General features: G+C 48.3%; 1 protein-coding gene across 2 annotated transcripts in view; it reads left to right on the forward strand.

Annotated features, from left to right (window-relative positions):
• The window catches only part of DPYSL2 (dihydropyrimidinase like 2), a 122890-nt gene that overhangs the window by 95364 nt on the left and 12265 nt on the right, over positions 1-15261 (forward strand). For both annotated transcript variants that reach the window (XM_032144501.2, XM_032144502.2), the window contains exons 8-10: positions 3863-3983; positions 12822-12978; positions 13333-13474. In XM_032144501.2, coding sequence (XP_032000392.1) covers positions 3863-3983; positions 12822-12978; positions 13333-13474 — 420 coding nt within the window. The remainder of the gene's footprint in view (positions 1-3862; positions 3984-12821; positions 12979-13332; positions 13475-15261) is intronic.

The following is a 15261-nucleotide window of genomic DNA, read 5'->3' on the forward strand; positions in this document are numbered from 1 at the left end:
TTTCCTCCCGTTTGGTGACTGGGAGCCAGTCCCTCTGCCTGCCATGTACCAGCTGTACAAGGAGGTGAGAAGATGTCCTCTGAGAAAAGCAAATGCCACTTCTGCAAATGCTATGTGAGGCTCCTGCTGAGACCCTCACTGTTTAAGTTTTAGAGCCTTCCAAGGGGCTTGCATTCCTTCTTTCTCCTGCTTTCTGCAGAGAAGAACGCAAACACAGAAAGAAAGGGCCCTGGCTTTACTGAAGAGGAGAAAGCTCTCAGAGAGTTGTTATTCTGGTTTCTTGTATTCATCCATTTTCATACTACTGTAAAGAAATACGTGAGAATGGGTAACTTATAAAGAAAAGAGATTTAATTGACTTACAGTTGTGCATGGCTGGGGAGGCCTCAGGAAGCTTAACATTCATGGTGGAAGGTGAAGGGGAAGCAGGTCCGTCTTATGTGGCAGCAAGACAGCGAGCGAGCAGAGGGCAAACTGCCACTTTTAAACCATCAGATCTTGTGAGAACTCACTCATTATAACGAGAACAGCATGGGGGAAACCTTCCCCATGATCCAGTCACCTCCTACCAGGTCCCTCCCTCAACATGTGTGGATTACAGTTTGAGATGAGATTTGGGTGGGGACACAGAGCCAAACCATGTCATTGCTATTTCGACCAGAGAAATTGAAACCATTTTTACGCAATTAGGCCCAGCAGCCATTGCACTGAGAACTTCAGAATCCTCAGCAACTGATTACGGAGTCTCCTTGAGGGCTGGCAGACCCGGGGATGCACCAGTATGGGAGACAGTTTTTCAGCTGATTTAGAGGCCCCTCTTGTGTGCCAGGCCCTGAGTCCTTTTACCCATATGACAGTCCAGTGAGGTGAGGAGGGGGACACGGGGGGGTTTTAAAGGCTTGGATGGTGGCAGAGCAGGATTAGAACTCAAGGCCATAGGCACCTGCCGGCTGACGTCTCCTTTCATGGTGAATTTGTCTAGAGGGATCTGTTGTGTGTTAAACCCTGTGTGGGTGATAAAGAGAACAAGTATGGAACGATTTTGTGTGAATCTGAGCTTCCCAGTCTACTTGGGGAGGTGCTGCTGATGGAATGAAACACACCCCAGTGTAACTTCTCTGCAGTTTGGTGACCTATCCATCACTAGCATGATGGCTCTCTTGGATTTGAACTTTCTGAGACATGTTCCTAGCCCACTAGACTTTTCTTCCCAACCCACCATGTGAGACCACCCATTAGGATTTTCCCTCGTTTTCCACCCAGAGGATTGGAAAGGACACTAGAGAGTGCAGACATCTGGAACTGAACTGTCTGTGGCTGAGAGGAGTGGCGACTGAGCCTGTGTGCCGATCCGGGCAGTGCCTGGCATTGTAGGGATGCAAAACAGATAAGAAAGTGATCCTTTCTGAAGGGACTGTGGACAAGGCGGGGAGAAAGAGGTAGACAGAAAGTAAGTGTAGAGACAGAATTTGACAGCGGTTCTGAGCTGTAAGACTGATGTCTGGGAAGAGAGTGGGGACTTGGAGATGAGGATAATGAAGAACATTTCACAGGGATGGGCACTTTCCAGCAGGACTTGCAGAATGACAGATGTCCTGACACTGCTGTGTGTCGCTGGACAGGTCATTTCCCTCTCTGAGTTGCATCATCATTAAAATCAGAAGATAGGCGTAGTGGCTGATACCTGTCATCCCCCCACTTTGGGAGGCTGAAGTGGGAGGATCACTTGAGCCCAGGAGTTCAAGACCAACCTGGGCAACATGGCGAAACCCTGTGTTGGGACAATAAACGGAGTAGTCACTGAGGGTTCTAGTGGAGTCCATCTCACACTTCACACCCATGCAAGACGTCCCTGCCCCCGCCTGGTGCTGCTGGGCCACAGGCATCTCTGCTGTAAGTGGAGAGAGAGGGCTTGTCCTTCAGCTGTCTCAGGAATGAAAAACATTTGGATGTTTAATGAGCGTTTTCAAGAGCCCCTTGCTTGGACTCTGGATTTCTAGACATCCCTTTTCACATAGTTGATGCTTGAAAGGCCAAATGTGAATGAAGTTGTCTCAGCTCTGCTAAATTAGATTACCAGTTAATACAATTACAAAACTTAATCTTTTGTCCAAGCTCTGGTGGAGACAAGGTAGCCAATTCAGTTATAGGGACTCAGTTATTTCTTGTGAAAAATAACAGTGTTCTGTGGAGCAGCCTAGATTGAAATGCCATGAACATAAAATGAAGTCATTTATATGCTTAGCAAACATTTTTGAGCACCTGCTGTGTATCACGCAAGACATTGGGAGCTGTTGGGTGCGGGGCATGGAAGATACTAAGCAGTGAGTAAGCCCCAGCCCCTCCCCTCCAAGAGTTCAAGCCAGAGCCCTTTTGCTGGGATTTGGAGAGGGAGCCAGTGATGTTCTGAGATCTGCCTTCCACAATTTTACCTGCTCCTTCCTTTACCTATTGGTGATTCCTCTGTAGGATGGAACTTGATCCAGGGAGTCTTACCTGATCAGATATTCTACAGTCATCACGGGGTATTTGAAATATCATTCATCTGAACATAAGATTTATTTATTTATTTATCTATTTATTTATGAGATGAAGTCTCTCACTGTCGCCCAAGCTGGAGTGCAGTGGCACCATCTCAGCTCACTGCAACCTCCGCCTCCTGGGTTCAAGCGATTCTCCTGCCTCAGCCTCCTGAGTAGCTAGAATTACAGGCATGTGCCACCACGCCTGGCTAATTTTTTTAAAATTTTTAGTAGAGACGGAGTTTCACCATGTTGGTCAGGCTGGTCTCGAACTCCTGACCTCAGGTGATCCACAAGCCTCAGCCTCCCAAAGTGCTGGGATTACAGGTGTGAGCCACCACGCCGACTGGAACATCCGATTTAAAACGCCAGATTATTTACTCAAGCAATTCTCCAATCTTGTGCTGAAGGTCGTACCAGGCTGTGGCTGGCCACGTTTGTGCTTCACATACAGGGGGCCATTGGTGTAGACAAACGGGGCCCACTCTGTTCCCGGAGCCCTGTAAGGCTGCATTGTTTCGTGGGTGATGCTGACTTCATTCATGAGCATTTAATGGGAGCCCAGCACGAATTCCACATCACTGAATATCTTGACTCAAGACCCTGGGAGCAGAATGAATATATGGAATAGAGAGCAATCAGTGTCTGTGTGTGGCGGTTCTCAAATGTTAGTAAGTGTGAAAATCACCCGCATTGCCGGGTCCCACCCTCAGAGTTTCTAGCCTGTGAGTTTCTAGTCCAGGGCAGAGCCAGAAAATCTGCATTTCTTACAGACTCTGGGCCAGTGCTGATGTCACAGGCTTGCTGCCTGCACCTGGAGAAGGGTCAGAAGGGAGTTTTCTTTTCTTTTTCTTTTGAGACGGAGTCTCACTTTGTTGCCCAGGTTGGAGTATGGTGGTGCAATCTCAGCTTACTGACACCTCTGCCTGCTGGGTTCGAGTGATTCTCCTGCCTTATACTCCCAAGTAGCTGGGATTACAGGCACCTGCTGCCATGCCCAGCTTTTTTTTTTTTGTATTTGTAGTAGATATGGGGTTTCACCATGTTGGACAGGCTGGTCTTGAACCCCTGATCTCAGGTAATCCACCTGCCTCAGCCTCCCAAAGTGCTGGGATTATAGGCATAAGCCACTGTGCCCAGCCACAGGAGGGAATTAGTTCAACCAAACCAATGTTGAGAGACACAAGGCAAGTCATACTCCTCCAAATTGTCCCCTGGGGTAGGACCTTGGAGACCAGCAGCCTCGCCTTCATCTTAGCCTCTCTCTGGGGTGGAGGATAAAGGTAGTGACTCGTGGGGTGGGCTGAGCCACATTCTCATGCTCTGCTGCTGTTTTGCAGGTCGAGGCCGAAGCCGTGAATCGTGCCATCACTATCGCCAACCAGACCAACTGCCCCCTGTATATCACCAAGGTGATGAGCAAAAGCTCTGCCGAAGTCATCGCCCAGGCACGGAAGAAGGGTGAGTGCTGTGGCCGGACTGGCTGATGGCAGGTGGGCAGGTTTGGAGGGGACAGGGGCTCTTCACTGGGGAGGGCTCCTTTTCCAGACCCTCATGCCAAGTGGGCCACTTGCACCATGTTCCAGCATTAACCTAATTACAGCGGGACAAGGCAGGAGCTCCAGTTTCCTCCTCTGCTCCACTGCTGCGGCCTTGTTAGTATCTATTTAAAGCCGTGTGCACGCCAAGGCGGGGTGGGCAGGCACATGTCCCCCAGCCCCCGTGCAAGAGCTGGACTTACTTTGATGTGGTTGAAATAAACTAGGCACATACACAGATTATGTCTGTTTCCAACCGCCCCAGAATCCTTGGTCACATCATGCACCTCCCCTCCAAGGCTGGGAGTGATTTCTGCCAGGGTATGTAAGGCAGCTTTGTGGGGTGTGGGGATGCATTTTGCCCCAGACACTATCACATCCAGAGGTTTTGGTGCTTGATAAGCTCTCTTGATGCATTCTGAACTGAGGCTGGGACTCTGGTATTACCAGGGTGTCCACTGAGAAGGGTCCTGGAAACTAATTGATGAAGTGCAGCTTCCAGTGCTTCCTCTAGAGGACGCCCCATGAGGCACCTCATGCATTATGAATGCAGCTGAGCCCTGTTGTCACTCGCTGCTGACTACATGAATTTCGATAATCACACTGCGTCTTTTATGCTTGGGAGTTCTCTCCTCGTACAGAAAGCCTGAGGGCATGTCGTTCATTTTGATGGTGGATCTTAGGCTGATCTGAAATGAACATTATAAAAGGGTCCCCTTCTTTCTTCCTTCCTTTCTCCCTTTTATGTCCCCTCCTCCCCTTTGTCTGTTGGGATCTCTCCATCTCTGTGTCTCCACTTCTCTTCCCTTCTTTCCTGATTTCTGTTTCATTTTATCTTTCGTTTGGCTCTTTCTCAGTCCCTCTGTCATTCTCTCTCTGTGTCTTTCTTTACCTGTTAGGAAGGGAGCCATTTGACCTTTATGGCTTGGTTTCTATTTCTCTGCATCATGTGATCCACATGGATCAAGGTGGGCTATGGGATTTTTTTCACTGGCGGGTGACTTGCTGCAAGCCCTGGAACAAATTGCTCAATGACGACTGAGTCATCTTGTCCCAGAGATGATGACTTCCAGACGGACCAGCGACTCCTGGCCCTTGTTCTTTGGAGTGCTCCTGGGGCCTCTGTCCTTAGGCTATGTATCAAATGGTTGCCGCCTTTCTGTCTTTTCCTGGCACCTTGAAGGAATTGCCTTTTAGAAATAAGAAAGCATTCACCTAAAATAATGTAACCTACTCAGAATGAGCTTTGAGTTGTTTTCTAGGAGATACTGTGGATGATGATGGAATCGGTGGCCCTGGGCCACCCAGACCCGCATTTGCAAGAAGGCAGCGCATTTGTGGGAATCAGCCTCTATACAGAAGGCCGGCCACAGCACCGCTGCCCCCACGTACTGTGGGGATGGTTGGCATAGTGTCTAAAAGGGGGAAAGAATGAGACGGCTTATTTTCTGTATTTTACTACTGCGCTGTACCTAGATGATGATGATACATGGGTTAGGCTAACATTTCAACGTAATTTTGGATAGAGACCTTGTCTAAAGTTTACTCCATATTCAAACACATACCTGTCCAAATGAGAAGACGGAGGAGTCCTGCGTGTCCCAGACTTTAATTGGGGGAGGTGGAGTCTTGGGCCAGCCCTGCCGCAGGCCTCCTCCTCTGTGTCCCTCAGGGTTCTTCTCACATGGAGTTGCGGAGCTGGAGTGTGTTGTTGCAGTGCCCAGTTTGGACCTAGCACCCCAACTCAATGCCCGGTAAACCCCACTGGTTTTTTTTAAAATTATTTTATTTTATTTTTGAAATGGAGTCTCACTCTGTCGCCCAGGCTGGAGTGCAGTGGTGCCATCTCAGCTCACTGCAGTCTCCGCCTCCTGGATTCAAGTGATTCTCCCGCCTCAGCCTCCTTAGTTGCTGGGATTATAGGCGCCCCCCCCCACCACACCCATCTAATTTTTATATTTTTAGTAGAGACGGGGTTTCACCATGTTGGCCAGGCTGGTCTGGAGCTCCTGGCCTCAGGTGATCTGCCCACCTCAGCCTCCCAAAATACTGGGATTACAGGCGTGAGCCACTGCACCTGGCCACCCCATTGTCTTTATAACCTTGACACGCTGTATGTCTTATGGGGTGAGCAGTGGGAGGGGACTTTAGTCTGTTCCCTTCCAGAGCCTTCTGAGTGTAAGTCCAAATGTGCCCACACCATGGTTCCCAGGATGGCATTTGCATTCAAACTGTTACCCATTAATCCCTGAAAGCCTGAGCTTTAGAGAAACCTGAGCTGCCAGAAAGGAATTTCCAGTGCATTCAGGTGCTAATGAGCAGGAATAAGTCTTAGCTAACTTCCTAGGCTCTTAGACTCTTTCCCATCTTGCTGGAACTTCCTAGCAACTTTGGGAGGCAGCCCTGGCAGGAATTTTTATATTTTGTTTTATTTTGCAGCTGAGTAAACTGAAGCTCAGAGCTCATGAATAGTGGAATTGGGGCTTGACTGTCAGGCATCTAATTTCAGGCCACAAATATCCGTGTTAATGTTTGACTGACTTACCTTCATGCTTTGAGATTATTTTAATATGGTGATGCTTGTGACCTGTGTCTGTTGGGGCTTAGTTCCTTAAGAATCTTGATTGAAACAGTGGCCTGACACCTAGCAGAGATATGGGTAATATATACTCAAGGATTCCCAAATGACCAAGAAGGAAAGCTCTGTAAGGGAGTATTAATTGTTTGCTCTCCAGGATCAGTATTCGTTCTTGGATCAAACCCCAGCTCCACTGTACACCAGCCACGTGATGCTGGGTGCTTCCTCATCATCTCCACATGTCCTTTTTCCATCTGCAAGGGGAGGATAGTAACCATGACTCATCTCACAGGGTGATGATGGTGTGTACATGAGATATTGCAGGTAAAGATGGAGACGAGAAGCGTGACCAGTTATTGTGACTACAGGATGAAGGGGCTGGTCTAACCTTGAGCTTGTGAGGAAAGCAGAGTAAAGATGCCTGCTGACCCTGGACAAGGGTTTTCTGCTCAGAATTGTTTGTCCACTTCAGGTGGGTTCTTCTGGCCCCCTGAGGCAAGTGTGGGCACTGCCACAGTCCCTTTTCTGATGCTGCATTTCTTCTTCTGTGAATGGAAAGATTCTGAATTCATTCAATGCACTTTCATGATGTGATACTTCAGGCCTGTGTACCAGGAATAAGAAATGGTCCCAACCACAGTTAGCTCCTCCACTTGCAGGGGAAGGACGCTGAGCAGAAAGTCACATTGGGAGGTGGTCAGGGCTACAAAAGGGGTACAAGTCAGGAGGGGTTGAGCCCAGAAGGGAGTCTCAGAGAGGTCAGGCTGCATAAGCAGACTGGAGATTTTTCTGTAAACGTGAGCTTTGAAAAATGATAATCCTGCCCTGGGAGGAGTAGTAATGTCTCCTTCTCTTAGTGATCCACATGGACCTCCCCAGCCAGAGACCTGCTGGTCCAGAATCTAAGACAAGAGAAGTTCAGGGAAGTGAGGATATGAGGTGAAACGAATGAGAACTGTTTTCACGTGCCTGCTTGAGCCAGCACGACTGCGTCCTGCCTTCCCTGAGAGACACGCTGCTTCCATCAGCTGCTCTGTGGCTGTTCAGCAGGATGGCGTGTTCAGCCGGGGAGTGGTGTGTCATCAACCCAATTTGGCAGCTGAGGCAATGAACACAGAGCCAGGACCAGACGACCTGGGGGCATTTTTACTCTTGAAAAGAACGTAGACATTGATCAACTTAGTAGGCTCATTTCTTTTTTTTTTTTTTTTTTTTTGAGACGGAGTCTCGCTCTGTTGCCCAGGCTGGAGTGCAGTGGCGCGATCTTGGCTCACTGCAAGCTCTGCCTCCCGGGTTCATGCCATTCTCCTGCCTCAGCCTCCGGAGTAGCTGGGACTACAGGCGCCCACCACCGCGCCCGGCTAATTTTTTGTATTTTTAGTAGAGACGGGGTTTCACCCTGATCTCGATCTCCTGATCTCATGATCCACCCGCCTCGGCCTCCCAAAGTGCTGGGATTACAGGCATGAGCCACCGTGCCCGGCCTAGTAGGCTCGTTTCATGGAAGAAGTAGAAATGCAGAAATTGAAAATCTTGCCCTAGATCATGTAGCCTGTGGGAATTTGAAACCATGATTCCAGGCTCCTGGCCACCTCTCTTTCCATGGAGGGCCCCTTGTGGGGATTTCCCTTCTAGAATGGGCTCCCTCTGACCACATTTTGTCCATGTGTGAAATCCAGCATGACTGCTGATGCCTTCCATGTGTGAGTGGTGGCCCGTGGGCAGTGCCTGATGACCTCATCTGGTGGACATTCTTTTCCATCCTCCTCCTCACCCCTCTCCTGTAACCCGGGTCCAGAAATATTCAGGACATTAAACCCTGGGAACCTCAATTTGAGATAAGACATCTTATGTCCTGCGGGTCAATAGGAGTGACTCAGACATTATGAGAAGCACATGGTCGTGGGGCCTGTGAGGACCACCTCAGCTTGGGGTTGAGTCTTTAGTTAAGCTTATGCCTGATGTTGCAATCTTGAACAGAAAAGGGGGGTGAGAGAGGAGAGAGGACAGTAGAGAAAGGGGGAAGATTTATTTTAAAGAATTATATTTAAGGAATCAACTCACACGATTGTGGGGATGGCAAGTCTGAATTCTGCAGATCAGGCCACAGACTGGAGAACCAGGGAAGAGCTGATGTTGGCATTGGAGTCCAAAGGCAGAATTCCTTCCCAATCTATGCCCTCACTTTAACAGCAGATGCTCTGCAAGGTTGGGAATTCAATTTGCATTGTAATTCAGCCACTGGCAGGATGAGATCCTACTTCTGGTTTTCAGCCATCTCAGCTCTGCATCTATGAGACATAAGGGCAGACATAGAAACTTTCCGTTCATGTGGTGCTTGAGCTGGGAATTTGAATCCCTGAATCTATTCTTTTTTCTTCCCCCACTTTGTCTAGTACAATTAGGAGCAACCAACCACTCTCGTTATACTTGTTAATTTTACAAAAATGTTTAAGGTATCAGCTACACACCCACCTAGAACCTTGCCTCTTAGAAGCCTTTGGGAGTATTTAATAATATTTTCTGTATCTCTGTTGTCCCATCATACCCTGTACTCTCCTCTTTTTACTACTGGACATAGAATCATTAGTGCCTTTAAACCCAATCAGATTTGAGAATGAATTTCAGAAACCTCAGAACCCATTCAGAAAACTCATTTTTAAGATGATGTTCTTCTAGAACCACTCTTGCTACGAAAACCTGACAGCACAGGCCCCAGGCTGTTTGTTAGGGTCTGGCATGAATTCTTGGAAAGGCAAAGGAGAATGGTGAGAGCGTGTGTAACTGTCTGTCTGTCTGTCCATCCCAGTTGGTTTTCACTGTGCTTTGGTGGCTGCATATGGAGCTACAGATACTGGTTTCCCACAGTTCCCACTTTGGATTTATTCTCCTGCTTCTCGTCCATGGGAAATGACTGCCAGAGCTGGGAGCTGTCAAGCATTGTTAAACCCCAGCCTTCCATTTATTCTTCATGAATGCACACGGGCCCCAGACTGGTTGTAAATAAGCACTAGCTCCCATCCCCTGCAGTTCTTGGCCTTATAGAGAGCCTGCCAGAGGCTGGCTTGGTCACATCCTTCAGTTTAGACTTTCCCTGGAGAAGAAAATCACGAAGGTCTAACGGGCACCAAGATAGCATCAGCAGTGTATTTAGAGAAGTGCAGAAGGGCCAGTTAAACCCATTTCGTGGTTTATTATTATTAGTGGTAATTATTTCTGGCATGCAGTTCAAGGGTGTCTGTGGCCTGGCTGAGCTCCGGAAGTGCACCCACAGCTCCCTCCTATGAATGTTTATTGACCCAGGAGGGGAGCCCTGGGTTGGGGGCTCCAGACCACTGGGGATGGGAGGCAGAGACTCCATATATAGATCATACTCTTGTGGAGGTAGAGGCCTGGTACATGATGGCTAAACTCCTGTCCCCGATTCTGGGCTAAGAAAGAAAGAAAATCCAAAAGACAGCAAGGACCTCTGAATCCCTGAGGGAAGTTGAACAGAGCAAAGTAGAAATGAACCACAGGATGGCTCCGTCCCTCCCCTGGCATCCACTGCCCCTGCCCCTGAGTGTCCCTATCTTTGCTTAGCTGTGGCCCAGAAGTCCACTCAGCCTTTGTCTAAAGAGGCAGGTTCTGCTCAGCAGTGGCGTTGAGAGCTCAGACCCCATTTTGGGTTTTCTAGAGGCTGAAGGCCAAGTTCATTCTCTTGAAGTGAGGTACATATTCCTGTGCACAGAGAGAAGGGGAATCCAGCTCCTCATAGAGCAGCTCCCCACCCCAAGCTGAGTCGTGTTTCGCAGGGAGAGATAAGCCTGTGGTCAGCAGCATTCATCCCCATGGTATTCAGGCCACTTTCCAAGAACCAGCCCCTCCTTGTACTTAAGTTTCCAGAGGCAGGGCCGAGGAGCAGGCACAGGGAGAGGATGAGCGTCGGCAAGTTACAGGAAACTCAGGAAAATGTTTATGTGTGTCCAGGGATTTTCAGAGACTATCCAGCCATTCTTTATCTCCAAGTGCCTCTGCTCTCATGAACTTCTTCATGTGGACAAAAGCAGGAAGCCTTTAGGGCCGCGCATCCCTTGTTTTCCTGTGACTTACACAGCCCTCACCTTTGTGCTTAGATGGACTGTGGCCAGCAGGACCTCCAGGCCTGGCTGGGTCAGGAGAGTTTTGCTTAACCAGGTCTGTTTGATGCTTGAACCAAAAGCAGGGAGCCAGAGAGATCCTTTGAGAACTGATGACTGCTACTGGGTCCTGCCCAGTCATTTGCATTTTATAAAGGTCTTTGGCAGCGGCCAAGGCCTTCTCATTATGTGGTGTTTTTCCACTTTGGGATGAACCGGAGTGGTTTGTGCAGCCACCTTGATAGCTGTTTGCACCAGCTTCTGCATGGGAGGCTTTGAGCAGGCTAGGAGCCAAGGGGACCCTCCTAGGCCTTCCGAGCACCTATCACTGGCCCTTTTCTTCCTTGGGGCTTCCTTCTGGAGGAGGCTTCCCTGGGTTTGGAGTCCTCCCTCCTGCTGGGGGTGGGGGCGTGGTTGCTGGTGGCCTGGAGTGAGCTGCCTGCTGTGGCCTCCAGCACTCCCCGGCTGAACAGCGAGTCCTTTGTGAAATTCCTGAGGCAGGAGGGGGCAGCTGTGCAGAGCCAGCTCCAGAGTGGCCGACAGAGAGGGTGTTGTGTATCATCAAGTGATAAGGCCTTCGGAAAGGCTGTGGAGAGGAAGGAAAACACATTCCTGACTGCGGTGTGTTTGCCCTTGAGGGCCCTGTGTTTGGGGAAGTAGAGAAGCTTGGCTGCATTGTTGTGGGGTGGGAGTTAGCCCTATGCTGGGGGGAGCCAGTGAGAGATGAATTCAGGTGACCTGGGATCAAATTCCAGCTTGGATGCCTTTAATTAATAACATATTAGACCATTTAATCAATTTAACACACGTTTATGGAGTGCCTACTATGTGCAGGCAGGTAAATGATCTTCAAGATGTCTCCATCAGGTGGAAAGTCAAAAATTCAGAACTGGGCAATGACTGGAGGGGAGGTTGGGATTCTCCGATGGAGGGTGTGATAGCCGAGTTGTGTTTTGGATGATGTTAAAGGAGGAGATCAGCTTCCAGTAGTGAAGAGCATCTGATGCTTCAATGAGGATGATTTTCTTTTAAGTCCTTGAATGCAGAAGGGCTCCTTTGGAAGATTTTATGCAAGAGAATGGCATGGAAAAATTATATTTTAGTAGATCACTCTGGAAGTGTCATGCAGAATGAATGGAGAGGTAGGGAGCGGGGTTGGGAGAGCAAACGTAAATCTAAGGTTCAATTGGGAGGCTCTGTTGGAATGAGCTGGTGAGAGATGATGAGGGCCTGATTTAAGGAACGATTGTATTGAAGGCACTAAGGTATTGACATTCAGTGAATGTACATGAGTCTCAACTTTCTGGTTTACATCTAAATGGACAGAGAAGAGGACAGGGAGTTGATGTTTGTCTTGGACATTGCATTAATATAGCTAGGCTAGGCTTTCAGAAACTCTGAAATCTCAGTGGCATAATGTCCAGTTTGTTTCTCACTCACAGAGTCGGCTGTGAAGCTGGTGGCTGTAACAGACAACTTCTTCCAGACAGTGACTCAGGGATCCAGGCTGTCTCTTGAGCAAATCTGGGGGGTTATGTATTTGCCCTGAAATACTTCAGCCTGGTGATGTCATGTGTGATTTCCTCCCACAGACCTTTAGTCAGAGCTAGACACTGTGAAGGGCTAGGAATTGTGAAAAGATTGTGTGAATGAACAGGAAGGTTAAATTTGAGGTGCCATAGGCCATGCATAAAGAACAGTCCAGATGGCACCTGGGACTGGATGCTCGGACACCATCTAAGCAGGAGATTAATAGAATTGAAAATCAGCAATGTAGGAGACAGAAGCCTTCAGGATGTCTGGGATCCTGTAGGGAGGGTGTGTTGTTTGAAGAGCAGTGGCCAAAGGTGGAATCTTAGGGAGCTCATGTTCATGGGTGACAGGCTGGCGGAGGTACTGGATTTCTCCAAGTCTCAGCTTCCTCATCTGTGAGACGAGCCTGATATTTCCCATAAAGGGATAGTGAGAGCACTGGGTGCTGCTGGGCAGGCAGTGGCTCCTCATAGAGGTGGTTCCCTTCCCCCTACATTGTGTTGGACTGAACCTTCTGTGTTCTGTTTGTCAGGAACTGTGGTGTATGGCGAGCCCATCACTGCCAGCTTGGGAACGGATGGCTCCCATTACTGGAGCAAGAACTGGGCCAAGGCTGCCGCCTTTGTCACCTCCCCACCCTTGAGCCCTGATCCAACCACTCCAGACTTTCTCAACTCTTTGCTGTCCTGGTGAGTCCTGGCGACTTGTTGACACTTCACATTCTGTCTTTCTTCAGACCAGACCGACCCGTTAGGCGAAAACAACATGGTGGCCAAGAGCAGCCATAAAACTGGGAGACCCTTGTTCACCAAACTAGGTTGGCTACATGAGTACAGGGAATTGTCATTCTAGCACCATTCCAGGAGGGGATTCTGGATAAAAACCTGGGCCATGTTGAAAGTCAAGCCAAGAAGGGAGAGGAGGTGTCAAAAGGACTCCACTCGGGTTGGTGTGATGCCATTCATGAGGCAGCCCACCAAATAGGTGTAGGCGCACAGCATCTTGACGAAGCTGCAGCACCACGTTATGCGTTTTCTTTGCAGTGGAGACCTCCAGGTCACGGGCAGTGCCCATTGCACGTTTAACACTGCCCAGAAGGCTGTAGGAAAGGACAACTTCACCCTGATTCCGGAGGGCACCAATGGCACTGAGGAGCGGATGTCCGTCATCTGGGACAAGGCTGTGGTAAGGAGCGATGGCCTCACTCCTCGATGGCTCTCAGCCTTCCTTGTCCTCCTTACCGGGGGGCCACGGGGCTCATGGAGGCCTTGAAATGACAGACAGTGGAGGACATCCTAGAAGCCAGTACTTATATGACAATATTTCTGAGGGTTGGAAATCTTAAGACTTCTTCTAGTAGGTCATTTCTTCCTAAATATTACATATATATTTATTTTTAAAACAATTTAAAAATTTTTTTCAGACAAGGTCTTGCTCTGTTACCCAGGCTGGAGTGCAGTGGTACAATCATAGCTTACTGCAGCCTGGGCTCAGGTGATCCTCCCACCTCAGTCTCCTGAGTAGCTAGGACCATAGGCACACACCACCATGCCTGGCTAATTTTTTCAATTTTTTGTGGAGATGAGGGTCTCACTATGTTGCTCAGGCTGGTCTCGAGTTCCCGGGTTTAAGCAATGTCTCGGCCTCCCAAAGTGCTGGGATTATAGGTGTGAGCCAGCATGCCTGGCCTACCTGTATAGTTCTTATTATCATCAACGGAGCAGTAAAGACTGAAAACCTACACAGCTTTAGATGTGACTCTGGGTCAGTCAGGAACAAACATCCTTAGCAACCAGGTGACCTACTCAGTTAATCCTCTTCTACTCTTGGAAATGGGCTCAATTTCCTTAAAAGTGTCTTTTGGGGCTCTCTGGACTTAGCATGTCTTCTACTGCCAGCTTCCAGTAGGCCTGCTATGAACATACACTGACCTTTAGAGGATCTTTGGGCTTTTTCATTTTAATGTTTTAAGATATATTAACAGAATAGGTTTTCTGTTTTTTAGTGAATTGTTTAGATTATATGAGGAATATATCCTTATTCCAAGAAGAATAAGGAAGTAAATAAAAGTCACCATGTTTCAGATATAACCACAATTAATATTTTGGCAAATGTCTTTCCATTTTTTGCTACTACACAAGCGCACATGTATATGTGTGATATGCGTGAGTGTGTAAATAATATTGGCATCATACAGCTGGGCCCGCTTCCAGGCTCATGCCTGTAATCCCAGCACTTTGGGAGGCCAAGGTGGGTGGATTATTTGAGCCCAGGAGTTCCAGACCAGTCTGGGCAACATGGCGAAACCCTGTCTCTACTGAAAATACAAAAATTAGCGAGGCATGGTGGTGGGTGCCTGTAGTCCCAGCTACTCGTTGTGGGGGAGGCAGGAGGATCACCTGAGCCTTGGGAGGTTGAGGCTGCAGTGAGCCGCGATTGGGCCACTGCACTCCAGTGGGCGACATAGTGAGACCCTATCTCAAAAAATAACAATAATAATAACAATAATATTGGCATCATACATACAATTTTGTAGTCTTTTTTTTTTTAAATTAATATATGATGGAAATATCTCCACCTGCTTAAATATACTCGAAAAAGTTGATTTATAATAAATAACAGACTCTTCCATGTGAATGCTAAACTGAGACTCATTTATTTATTTTTTCATTTTAATGTTTTAAATATAAAACTGGGACTTATTTATTATTTATTTATTTATTTTGAGATGGAGTCTCACTCTGGAGTGCAGTGGTACGATCTCAGCTCACTGCAGCCTCCGCCTCCCGGGTTCAAGCGATTCTCCTGCCTCAGCCCCCTGAGTAGCTGAGATTACAGGCGTTTGCTACCACACCCAGCTGATTTTTGTATTTTTAATAGAGATGGGGTTTCACCATGTTGGCCAGGCTGGTCTCAAACTCCTGACCTCAAGTGATCCACCTGCCTTGACCTCCCAAAGTGCTGGGATTACA

This window comes from Hylobates moloch, unplaced genomic scaffold (genome assembly GCF_009828535.3).
Source record: "Hylobates moloch isolate HMO894 unplaced genomic scaffold, HMol_V3 SCAFFOLD_22, whole genome shotgun sequence".
In the NCBI taxonomy this organism is placed as follows: domain Eukaryota; kingdom Metazoa; phylum Chordata; class Mammalia; order Primates; family Hylobatidae; genus Hylobates; species Hylobates moloch.